The sequence below is a fragment of the Chaetura pelagica genome, unplaced genomic scaffold (genome assembly GCF_000747805.2).
Source record: "Chaetura pelagica isolate M959 unplaced genomic scaffold, ChaPel_1.0 scaffold914, whole genome shotgun sequence".
NCBI lineage: Eukaryota > Metazoa > Chordata > Aves > Apodiformes > Apodidae > Chaetura > Chaetura pelagica.
Window position 1 is genome coordinate 222,566 of NW_009953061.1, and position 11,578 is coordinate 234,143.

Sequence of the window (11,578 nt, forward strand, 5' to 3'; positions counted from 1 at the left end):
CCTCCTGAGCCCCCCGCGCCGCAGAGCAGGGGCTGAACCGGAGGAGCGGAGCTGGGACAACTGCGCTGAGGCATCTCCGCAGGGATTCACAGCCTGGCCTTCCTCGGGGCTGGAGCGGACAGCTGGCACCATCCTACTGGAAGTCCCCTGGCTGCTGGCCCTGGCCAGTCCCCAGCCGTTCACCCACTTGCCCCCAGCCCTCCTACCTGCTGTGCACGAGTTGGTCCAGAGTTGCCAGCCAGCTGCACCTTCTGCTCCTTCCCATTTATTAATACCTGCCCGTGATCTTTGAGACACGGCTCCCTGCCTCCTGCCCTCCCTCCTGCCCCTCCAAGGAGCTGCTCACTTCCCAGCCTGGCTGCTGCCCGGTGCCTGCCATGCTGCCTGGTGCCCAGTCGTGCCGGGTGCCACGGCTGTGGCAGCCTCAGGACTATCACCACTATCCCCAGGGCCATCCCATCCTGGGGTCTGTCCTGGCCAGTCTCAGCTCCTGGACCGCAGCTGTGCCCATGGTGCTGCTGTGCCCCACCAGCCGTGCTGGGCACAAGGCAGGAGTCTTCTTGCTGCTGGGCACATCCTGGTTGCCCATCCCCTGCCAGGAGCTGCTGGGCTCTCACCTCCCTAGGGCACTGTTCAGGGTCCTACCATCACCCTCCTGTGCCTGCAAGGCTCCTGTGTGTGTCCGTTCCCACCACTACCACCACCACCAAGGCATCCTAGAGCAGGACCTGTGCCTGGGGCAAGGGAAGTTACCCGCAGCCTCCAACGATGGCATCTGGATTACTTTCCACAGGATCCCGCTCCTGCTTACCTGCTGGGAGCTGGTGTGCTGTGCCCTGTGGACTGCTCCGGTCTCCCACAGCACGCGCAGACCCAGCCGTTATCTTGTTCCAAAGGTCCCCAGCAGGCACCGGGGCCCCACATCACACCTTCCTGGACTCCACCATGACCTAGTACCACCATTGGTTTCGGAGCATTTCTGAGTCACGTTTGGCCCCAGGCCCACGAGGACACAGCCGTGGAAATCCGGGAACCCATGGGCTGGCCTGACTGGTGTCAGGGCATGGGGTGACGCCAGCGGGCAGGGCAGGATGGGCAGAGCAGGGCACGTGCCAAGGAGTTCCAGGTGCCCTTGGTGGTGGGATGGGGCTGGCAAGTGTCACAAGGGGTGACACTCAGGACTGTGCTCTCCAGAGTCAGAGCAACTCGTCCCCATTCCCACTGGCTGTGTGTGGGCCAACCCATGGCCACCTTGGCTGTCCCCATGGTTGCATGACCCGTGTCCCACAGCAGCCACATGCAGACTCCTTGGCTGCATTTCAGCAGTGGGGCTGAGCCTGCCACTGTCAGCCTCTGCCACATCCCCAGCCCCACACCGTGCCGATCCCAAGCCCAGCAGTCCCACCATGACCAGGTAGCCACATGCCAATCCCAACACTTGTGCCCACATACAGCCTCCCCACGATTTATCTGCTTCTGGCACAGAAGCAGAGGCCATCTCAGAGTTCCTACTTGGTAGCAACTGATAACACCTGTTGCCATTTACAGCCTCCTTATTGACCTTCCTGGTCCCCACCCTGCACCACTGCTTCCTGCACCCCAACCGTGGCCTCCCACAGCTCCCTGGGCTGACTGCTCTCCCTGGCTCCCCAGCCAGCCTCGGGAAGGACATAACTGCAGCTCCTGGTGCTCCCAGGGGGCTGACATGACCCCCCATTGCTTAGAGAGGTACGGGATCAAGGGGATGGTTGATGGCCCCCCCTTGCTCAGCGTGCCTGGGATCAATACTGCTCTTTGCTCACCTGCTCTTTCTCCTCCAACAGCAAGGAAGGGAGGCATAGAGAGCACTAGGATCATGCTCTTCTCCCTCACGCTCCCCTCTCCTTCCCCACAGCCTGGATGGGTCACGCTGCCTTCAGATGGTGGATTTTCTTCCCTTGGCCTCGCTCAGGCTGCTGGCCATGGGTGCCAGCTGCTGCCACTGCAGACCTGCCAGCCAGGGCTGGGGCCACCAGGCACCACCACAGCCAACCTCATCTCTGGGTAAACTGGCCTAAACATAGCCAAGCTCAAGCAACTGGCAGCACCTGAAGTGCCTGTTACCTGAAGCCACCTCTCCCTGGACCACAGGGACTGCCCTTCATTGCAGGAGCAGGGTGTGAGCTCCTGCCCCAGCCCCCTCCCAGCATGGCCCCAAGCCCAGCGCTGCACCTGCACCTCTCACCATAGACATGTACCTCAAGCCCTGGGCAAAGGGAAACAGCAGAGGCAAAGCACCATTTTATAGACTTTTATTTCCAAATCTGGCGCTTCCATGATACACTTTTACACAGCCAGGGGGGAAGCGTGGGCATCTCCCTGTGCCCTGCCCACAGCATTGGGAGATGGAGTGAGGAAAAAAATACAACCAACCAAATCCCCCAAAGAAACAAACCCAACCCAAAGAGGATGCTCCCCAGAGCCCAGGCCACAGCACTACAATCAGGGACCAAGCTGCAGACTGACTCCTGCTTCTTGACCAGCCCAGCTCTGTGGGGAGAACCACTGGCTCTGCTGCTCTTTTCTTTTTTGGCACTTGTCACTTGCTCTCCATTTGGCATCAGCACAAAGAGCCCCATGCCCAACTTGGCAGAAATATGGGCACTACAGCACAGCAGGGACAGAATCCCAGGACTCTGGTGCTGGTGCTGCACAGCTGGAGAGAAACATGTAAACGAGCCTGTTCCTGAAGGCAAAGACAGGCAGCATGGAGAGGCCTGGCTGCTCCCAGCACATGGGGCCAGCAGGCTTTCCCTCTGCATGGTATGTAAACATCTCAGCAGGCCTTTCCCTCCCCATTCCTGGGAAGACAGCAGTGAGCCTGCCTCATCAGGGCTGTGCCAGGGGCAGGCAGCCCCCACCAGGCCCACAGCATCCCCATCACCTCAGCCCTTCTGCTCCCTCCACGCTCTCCCCACTGACTCAGGGATGCGGCCAAGAGGCCTTGGCCTCCCTAGGGGCCCAGAGGACAGCAGAGCCCTCTCAAGTAAACATGCCAGGCTGAGCTGCAGCAAGAGGCTAGGGCAGTGTGGCAGTAAGGCAGGAAGGAGCGTGCTGTCACGCAGCCCCAAAAGCACCACGGGGGAAGCTGAGCAGAGGCACCAGGCTGGGCAGGTGAAAGGGAGCGTGCCGGCCCCCCAAGCCGGCTGTCCCTGGCCCCAGGCTGGGGTAGGCACAGAGGAATGTCACCTCTCTGCAGGGACAGTGGGAGCCCAGGGCCAGGCCCCAGGCCAAGCTAAGAAATCAACAGGCCTGAATTTCCAGAGAGGGCCAAGTGCTGTTTACCTCCATGTCTCAAAATCTAGGCCACTCTGAGCTGGGCTCCTCTGCCAGACAGAGAGCACGGGGATGTGGGCGTACGTAGGCAGAGCCTGCAGGGAACCAGCCAGATACAACTTCTGTCCGCAATGCTGGACCCCAAGACTAGAGCCACATCATCTTCCTGCAGACATTAATCCTCTGCAGGTTGAGCAATGGCTCTGAGAACAGCCCAGCCAGCTGCGGAGGGTCATCCAACACCTTGCCCAGAGCCACAAACCAACAGAGGTTTGCTCTACAACAGGCAGGTTAAAGAGCACAACACAGAGTGGGTAACAGCACAGTGCTCATTTGGTGAGAGGAGAAAACCAGTACTTGTAGGAGCAGGACAGCACTGAACAGCAAAGCTTGTTTCCTCCCATAGCCAGTCCCTACTGCCAAATTTACTGCCCCACTTGCTTGTGCTCCCACTGGCACATATCCCCAGCTCCTGGATGGGGACAGCCCCATGGTGGGGCCATGGAGGGGAGAGGGAGACCTGGCTGAGGGACACCAGGCAGGAGGATGACACTGAGACTCATGTGGAGCTGCACGGTGGGAGGGTGAGAGGGGCAGCAGGGCCAGCTGCTCCACAGTGGGATGGAATGAAGCAGTGCTGGCAAAGCCATAAGGGCTGCCTGGCACTGTCTCTCCAGTCCACTGGGATTGCAGTCCCTGCTACCCCCAGGGAAGCTGGCAAGGGGCTGTTGATGAAACAAATGCTCCAGGTCCTGGGAATAGACCATCCGTAAAAATAACCATAGAAATTTCTCTTTTCTCTGATTACAAAGATACAAAAAGGTAGAAAACCCTCCCCTACCCCCACGTCCTGGGCTCTGTTTCCATCCCCCTGCCCATGCACACACACGCACACTCTGCGTTCCAATGGGTTGCAGAGGAAGAGCTCGGCCCCAGGGGTCAGAGACCCAACCCTCACTCAGCAGTACCTGTCACACCGGGCAGGTGACGGGGTCACGGTGGCAGCCGAGAGCCTGGAGGCTCCTGGCAGATGGGTGGTGTGGGCTGCTGGCCCCTCAGCCTGGAGGGCAGGGGAAGGCAGGGGCAGTTTTGGGCCTCTGACCACCATCAGTTCTGGCCTCTGCCCCCTGGGGACACCAAACCTCAGCTAGTAGTGCCTGGTAAGGTGAAGGGCCTTGCTTCTTCTGTCTCTCTTGTGGACAGCTTCAGCCCCTCAGGAATGGCCCTCGTTTCTTGTTATTCTTCTCGGAGGAAAGAAAAACAGTGTTAAGCTGTGGCATCTCCCCTGGGCCCCAGCTGCCTCCCTCAGCTATGCCAGATGGGGACAGGGCAGAAACCCACTGTGTCAGGACAGGAACAACTGTCTTCAGGAAACAGGAAAGATGGGATGGGATGGCAGAAGTATGAGCAACAAGCAGAGCTGGAGGGGTAGAAATGGCAGATTGAGACAGGGTCCCTGGGGAGAAACCTGACTGAGGCAGGCAGGGATCCTGTAGGATTTGGGCCTGCCTGGCCCTCACACACCACTGCTCATTGGGACCTACAGGCAGCACCAAGCAAGGGGGATAGCCATGAGGTCAGCCTGGCTGCACAAAGCATCTTCCCTGAGCCTCCCCAGGCCCCCACTTCTGGCAGAGGAGGCAGACTCAGACACCACGATGTTTAGGCTCTTGTAGCACTGTAAGTGCTGAAGCTGTCACACAGGAGGGTTCTCTGTCTGGTCACTATTCAGGACCAGGAGCCACCTGCCACTCATCCCAGGGGCTCACCCTTGCACAGCCCTCTCCCCCCCAAACCAAACTCCCTTGGGAGAGAAGCCAGGCAGCTGGACAATGCACAAGACCAGCTGAACAAGGCCTGAGGAAGGGGATACACTTACTCTGAGTCTGGTGACAGCTCCGAAATGCTGTGGGAGGTGGTGGAGCAAGGTGTTGAGGGGCACATTGCGGAGGGCGTTGAGGTCTGCATGGCAGAAGGGGTGGCAGTGGTCTGGGGGCCTGAAGGCGTGCTGGAGGATTGCACCGAGGACAGGACAGAGGAGTTAAAAGAAGCAAGAATGGAAGAAAGGATATCTAACTGTTCAGTGGAAGGATGTCGGCTGGGAACGGCCTCCAGGTTCTCTCTAGAAGGCTGTCTCCTGGACAGTGGCTCTAGGCTTTCCCTAGACAGCTGCCTCCTAGAGAGGCTCCCCAGGTTGTCCCGCGAGGGATGCCTGCTAGGCACTGTGTCCAGAGGCTCTCTGGAATTAGATCTTCTGGAAAGAAAGTCCAGCTGCTCCCTTGAAGTTTGTCTAGCTGATGCTAGCTGGTCCCTTGAAGGCTGTCTTCTAGAAAGCAAATCCAATTGTTCTCGAGAAGTATCCCGACTTGGCAACATGTCTATTCGGTCTCTGGACACTTGCCTACTTGGCAATGTGTTTAGCCACTCTCTAGAGACCTCTCTTACTGGCCCACAGTCTAGCTGCTCTCTTGACCCAAATCTGCAGGGTAAAGTGTCAAGGTGGTCCCTGGAGCCCTGCCTCCGTGGCAGCGTGTTCCCATGATCTCTCTGACTGGGCCTAGCAGCAAGTAGATCCAGGTTTTCCCTAGACCCGTGTCTGCTTGGGATACTTTCCAGGTGTTCAGAAGACCCATGCCTACTGGGAATAGTGTCCAGTTCCTCCCTGGACCCGTGTCGGCTGGGCACAGCTTCCAAGCACTCTCCTGAGTTGTGTCTGCTCAGCTGCTCCCGGGACATCTGTCTCCTCATCAGCATGTCAAGCTGCTCCCGTGACGAGTACCGGCTGGCTGGCTGTGACAGACTGCCTGCCCCAGAGTAGATCCTGCCGTAGGAAGCAGCAGGGACAGCCCTGTGACCCAGTGTAGAGGTCTTGTACCATGTCAGCTCGTTGGTCATCCTGCCAACGGATGGCAGGCCTTGGAGAGTAGCAGGGTATTGAAGGCGGTTCTTCAAAATCCCTACACCAGACAGAAAGAGAAGTCAAATCTCTGTCTAACAGTGAAAAGAGCACAAAAGCTGGGGGGGGAAAACCATACCTCCCCAAGGACATGACAAGATGGATCTGATGCTGAGCCTTTTCAGGGTCTAGTCAACCTTAGACAGGCAAGACCACCCTCGCCTGCTGGCTCCAGATCGTTACCTTTTCTTTGCCGTTGGGTCTGGGTGAGGGAGTTCTCATCCCCACTGGTCAAGGCCAGGTCTGGCTGATTATTGTTGGCTGCGTCCTTGTTGATGTCAAATCCCAGCTTCCTCTCAGAGCCCCACTTCTGCAGGGAGCAGGGGTGAACCTCACACTCGCCCAGAGCCGGCCAGTACGACATGAGGTCATTGCCATCCACATCTGGTGAAGGACACAGCAACCCAGGGGAAGAGGAAGAGAATACTTCTGTGAGAGGCAAACGAAGCCATGGCAAGACACGTCCTGGCCCCCAGGGACCCGAGCTCACCCTCTCCCCCTGCCAGAGCTGCCAGGACTTGCCTTTGGGAGCAGTGTTGGTGGGGTTGGTGAGGAGGCGCTCGCTGTGTGCCGCCCGCTTGAACGGGCGCTGGAAGCGGCCCCGCAGGCGCACGTTCTCCTCGCTCTCTGAGGACGGGATAGAGAGGCTGCGTTCCTCGTCCAGAGACAGGTCACTGTCTGAGTCAGAGTCCTGGTCTGTAGGGACATGGCGTGTGTTGAGGAGATATTTGGAATGAAGGTGGAAGAAGGTCCCTGGCTCCTACTGCTGCCAGGAAGGCAGAATCAGCCCAGGAGTGACCACTCTCATGAGGACAACAGCCTGCCTTGCTGCCCTTCCCTTGGCAGAAGCCCATGCCTGCTCCCTCTGCCCTTTCACCAGGCACCCATGAGAGAACCCTGGCTCTGTCCTGCTGCACTTCCCCATAAGGTAGTTGCAAACAGCCATAAGATCTTGTCTGCCTCCTCTTCTTCCAGGCAGAGTAAACGCACCTCCCTCAGCCTTTGATTTCCTGTCCCACTCCCCAGCCCTGAGGGTGGCCCCTGCCAGTCTCATTCTAGTGGGTTAGTGCCTGTGCTGTACTGGGGAGCCCAGTGTCACCAGGGAGCCCATGACAGTCTATGCCCTGCTTTGGCCTCCTCCTTTTACAGCTCCTTGGGGACTGGCTGTGCCCTTTGCCATCTGTCCAGGAGGAGACTGTGCTAAGCAACACATCTGCTGCCTCTCCCTCGTACCCATGGCATGTCTGGGAGTCACAGCTGAACATGGGGTGGAGGATCTAATCATGCAGCCAAAGCCTGCACTGGAAAGGATTTCCTTAAGCCAGGAGCTCCTTTGGGATGCGCGGGGTCAGCCCCAAACCTGGCTCCAGGGCCGAGCCCTACCTCCCCCAGCGTCGCGGTGGAACATGGCCACGTCGATGTCGGTGGGGCCAGCGTGGGCCAGCAGGCTGTGATCCAGGGCCGAGCCCTGACGTGCTGCCCCGTTGTCTCTGAAAGACAGGAGGCCCGGGCGGTCAGAGGGGCGGGAGCGGCCGGCGCTGCCCGGCAGCCCCGCGGCCGGTGCCACTCCCCACCTGAGGTAGGCGCGCTGGCTGGAGTGGGTGCGGGCGGAGCGCACGCTGCTCACCGACGAGATGGTGGAGGCCCCCAGGGTGATGCGGATGAGCCCGCTCTCCTCGAACAGGGCTGTGTTGTTGTAGGCGCTGGGGCCCTGGTGAGGCAGGGACAGAGGGCACGTGCCCTGTTAGGGAGATGCCTTCCCACCCAAGTGTCCTCAGGGAAGCTGGGGCGTCCCTGCCAGCTCCTGTCCCAGGCAGGCAGCCTGTGCCCAGCCCCCTGGTCTGCTCCTCTTCTTGCCCACCTGTGTGTTCCTTGTGGTCTCCTCACTCTGCCCCTTCTTGCCAAGGCAGGCCAACTTCCAGGCTTCCTGCACCTCCTCGTTCAGCACACAGAACAGGACCAGCACAGCCAGGCCCTGTGGGGAGAGATGCCATCAGAGACAGCCCCTTGCTGCCAGCCAACCTGCTCCCCTGCAGCCCCAGCACTGGGACAGTCCGTGGCTCCTACAGAGCCCAGTGTGTCAGCCCTGGTGGCCAACAAGACTGGGATGCACTAAAGAGCTTCCCAACACTGATTGGTGCTAACCCCATGGTGACCATGGGTGAGGGAGGAAAGGGTGGTGAGGTGTTGTCCTGGCTGGCAGTGGACAAGGAGCAGCTGGGAGGGTTCCCTGCAGTAACACCAGCCATGGTGGTGGCAGGTCTGTGGGGTGCTGCCGTAGGTCATATTTGGGGTGTCAGACATCTCTGTTGCAGGCTGCTCTCTTGCTCTGCCCCCTGAGAGCATGGAGGCCTGATCCCTCCAAAGACAGCCCTTGCTGCCCTTTAGATGTCACCTCTGAAGCGAGTGCCTTGCAGCCACCTCCTGCCCCATGCCACCACTCACTGTGGGCATGGCAGGGAGGACTGGCAGGAGCGACAGCAGAAGGAACAAGGATCCCAGCAGAACACTGGGGGCTCAGCACAGGGCTCCTGCTCTTCAGAGATGGCTGTGGGGACCACAAGGATGATCTCCTGGGCTGACCCATGCCGAACTCTGGCAGAGGCCGGGCAGTTACCTGGAGGCTGCAGAGGACAGTGTAGAGGTAGTGGAAAGCCAGGACACTGTTGTTGACAGCCAAGAGGCCAAAGAGCCAGGTAGTGCTAATAACTAGAAGCAGAACAAAGGAGCTCCGTAACGTCATGCTGGAGAGAGAGAGACAGACAGACAGGCACACAGACACCAAGAGGTTAGTGCATATTGTTAATCTACAGCTTGGTGCTCACAGACAGATATCCAGAGGGGAAAGTGTGCTCCTGCCCAGTGCTGCAGGCACAGCCCCGCACAGCAGTGCAGCTCCCCCGACTCCCAGGCCTTCCCTTCTGGATCACACATGGCAAACACAGTGGCCCAAATGACACAGGTCATTTGGAGTCACAGAGAGCTGAGCCAAGCTCCAGACCTGGCCCAGGAGGGAGTGGGGAAAGGTCTCAGAAGGAGCATGGAGGAGAAGAAGCAGCAGGTGCTGAGAGTCAACAAGGGCAGAGCATTGAATCCATGGGGTTGGATTCTCTCCACCCATGACATGACGGGTGGCTGTGAGGGCAGGTGGTGATGGGGGACAGGATAGTGGGACAGTGTGAGATGGGGATGTAGGAACAAGAGGAAAGGACGAAGTTTAGAAAGGGTTAATGTGACTGGCAGGTTTGGGAGAGGAGAGCAGCTGCAAGGCTGACACTGATGCAGAGGGGCACTCTTCGATGGTGGAAGGAGGATGGTCACTGAAAATGCTAAAAACCGTAAGCCACAGGAGCTCTGCTGGGAGCTTGGCCACTAATACTCACAGAACCGACTTCTTCTTGGTCTCCTTTTGGCCTGGGGAACAGGACATCTTGGCTACAAGCAGGAACATGACCCCATTCATCTGTAAGCATTGGCACTGATTAGAAGCTGTGCTAAGGGCTGGCTCTGACCTGACAACCCCAGCACACAGCGTGGGCAGACCTCAGGTCTGCCAGGCCCATGCCAATGTCCCTTCCCTTCCCCTCAGGCCCAAGCCATGGCCTCCTCCAGGTTTGGCTGGAGCAAGGAGGGACAGAGAGAGTGTCTCTAACTGAGGAAGGGGGATACAGAGAAGGGAGCAGGCAGTGGGCAGTCGAGGAAGGGACAAGTGCCCATGGTGCAGAAAAGGGAGGTGGGAGAGGGCTGTGGGTGAAACAGGACAGGGTTTTACCACAATGACGACAGTAATGGGGCCTGCAAAGCTCCAGACCAGCTTATCATGAATGGAAATCCAGCAGAAGTCAGGGTTCCCGTAGCCCTCAGGATCCAGGCCAACTGCCAGCCCTGCAGGATGAAGGGAGAGGTCAGGTCCAGACCCAGCAGCCTTGAACTTTTCCCATCACTAAAGGACATGAGAGGGCTCTCTCCTTGCTCCTTGCCCTGTGCACAGGCTTCCCTGACACAGGGGAAAGAGCCAGGACTACAAGCCCCAGCATTAGGGCCTTTATTTCCCTTTCTTCAGGCTCCCTGAGACAGCCCAGCCTAGCAGGCATTCACTACAGTAACAGGTCACCCAAGGATGAAGGCTTGGGAAAGCAGGAGACCTTTAACCACAAGCCCTGGGACAGCAGGAGCCACGTGCCCACAGAACAAGCCATGGGGAGACACACTGAGGAATTACTTCTCCCCAGGATGACAGCCTTGGATATATGGTCCCAGCTGTGACCACCACAGCACTGCTGGCTGTGCCAAGCCCACCCTCAGCCCTCCCCACTGAGTAAAGTGAGCTGGGCAACACCAGGGGATCAGGAGGCTGCTGAGAACCAGTGCTTCAGGCATGGCTGTAGGACCAGCAGCCCTCACCAGTGATGATGGCAGGCACTCCCCAGCCAATGGCATAGTAGAAACGCATGGCCCCCACGTTGACGTTGCGGGCTTCGGTCTGCATGCGGTAGATGTGGAGGCCCTGGACAAAGAACCAGGCGAAGGTGGAGAGGAAGAAGCAGTGGAGGAGGATGGCAATCACAGTGCAAAGAAACTGGGGAGACAAAAGCCACTCAGAGATGGTCCCACTGTGCCAAAGCTAACCACATCATCCATACTGTGCCCCCACCCTCACCAACGTGCTTGTTCAAGCCCACAGACCTGGTTCTCAGTATGGTTGATGCCCAGGAGAAAGAGCAGCTCAGAAAAGAACAGGGTGACTGATATGTTGGAGTGGATGCCACGTGTGTTGGACTTGAGGCCTTTGAGGCAGGTCAGGAAGGAGAAGGTCAGCAGCAGAGCCACCAAGGAGACAGACACCAAGGAATAGGTGACAACTGCCAAGGTCTCCAGGTCACCTTCCAGTTGCTGCAGCAGAGAACCAAAAGCAAATGGCCATGTTAGGGGGAGATACGGGAAGCCTGCTGAGTTCCCAAACTTGTGTCCCAACAAGGTATGTTCTGCTTATTCTGGGACACAGTGACACCACTGCCCACAACCCTGCAGGCCAAGATTACCTCTCGGTGGGAGCTGTCCATCAGTACCCCAAAGGTGCCGAACTGGGAGCACTGGCAGTGGACATGTGTGGTGTTTCGGTACACGAGCTCACAGTCCCTGGCTGTCCAGAAGCCGGAGGGGTTGGTCCTGCAGCCACCAAAAAGCAGAGTGCACTTAGGAGAGAAGACAGATGTGTGGTGTGTGGGGAAGGAACTGCAAAGAAGAGGGGTGATGGGCAAGGCTTTTCTGCCAGCAGTTACAACTGCACTCCTACCGCTGAAGTAC

At 58.4% G+C, this 11,578-nt stretch overlaps 1 protein-coding gene across 1 annotated transcript in view; it reads right to left on the bottom strand.

Moving 5' to 3' along the window:
* Positions 1–11,578, bottom strand: part of CELSR3 (cadherin, EGF LAG seven-pass G-type receptor 3) — a 42,953-nt gene that overhangs the window by 4,686 nt on the left and 26,689 nt on the right. Inside the window, 12 exon segments of the mRNA XM_009996677.1 lie at positions 5,955–6,272; positions 6,455–6,655; positions 6,794–6,967; positions 7,655–7,761; positions 7,846–7,982; positions 8,133–8,246; positions 8,889–9,015; positions 9,655–9,734; positions 10,044–10,156; positions 10,676–10,850; positions 10,901–11,164; positions 11,314–11,440. Coding sequence (XP_009994979.1) covers positions 5,955–6,272; positions 6,455–6,655; positions 6,794–6,967; positions 7,655–7,761; positions 7,846–7,982; positions 8,133–8,246; positions 8,889–9,015; positions 9,655–9,734; positions 10,044–10,156; positions 10,676–10,850; positions 10,901–11,164; positions 11,314–11,440 — 1,937 coding nt within the window.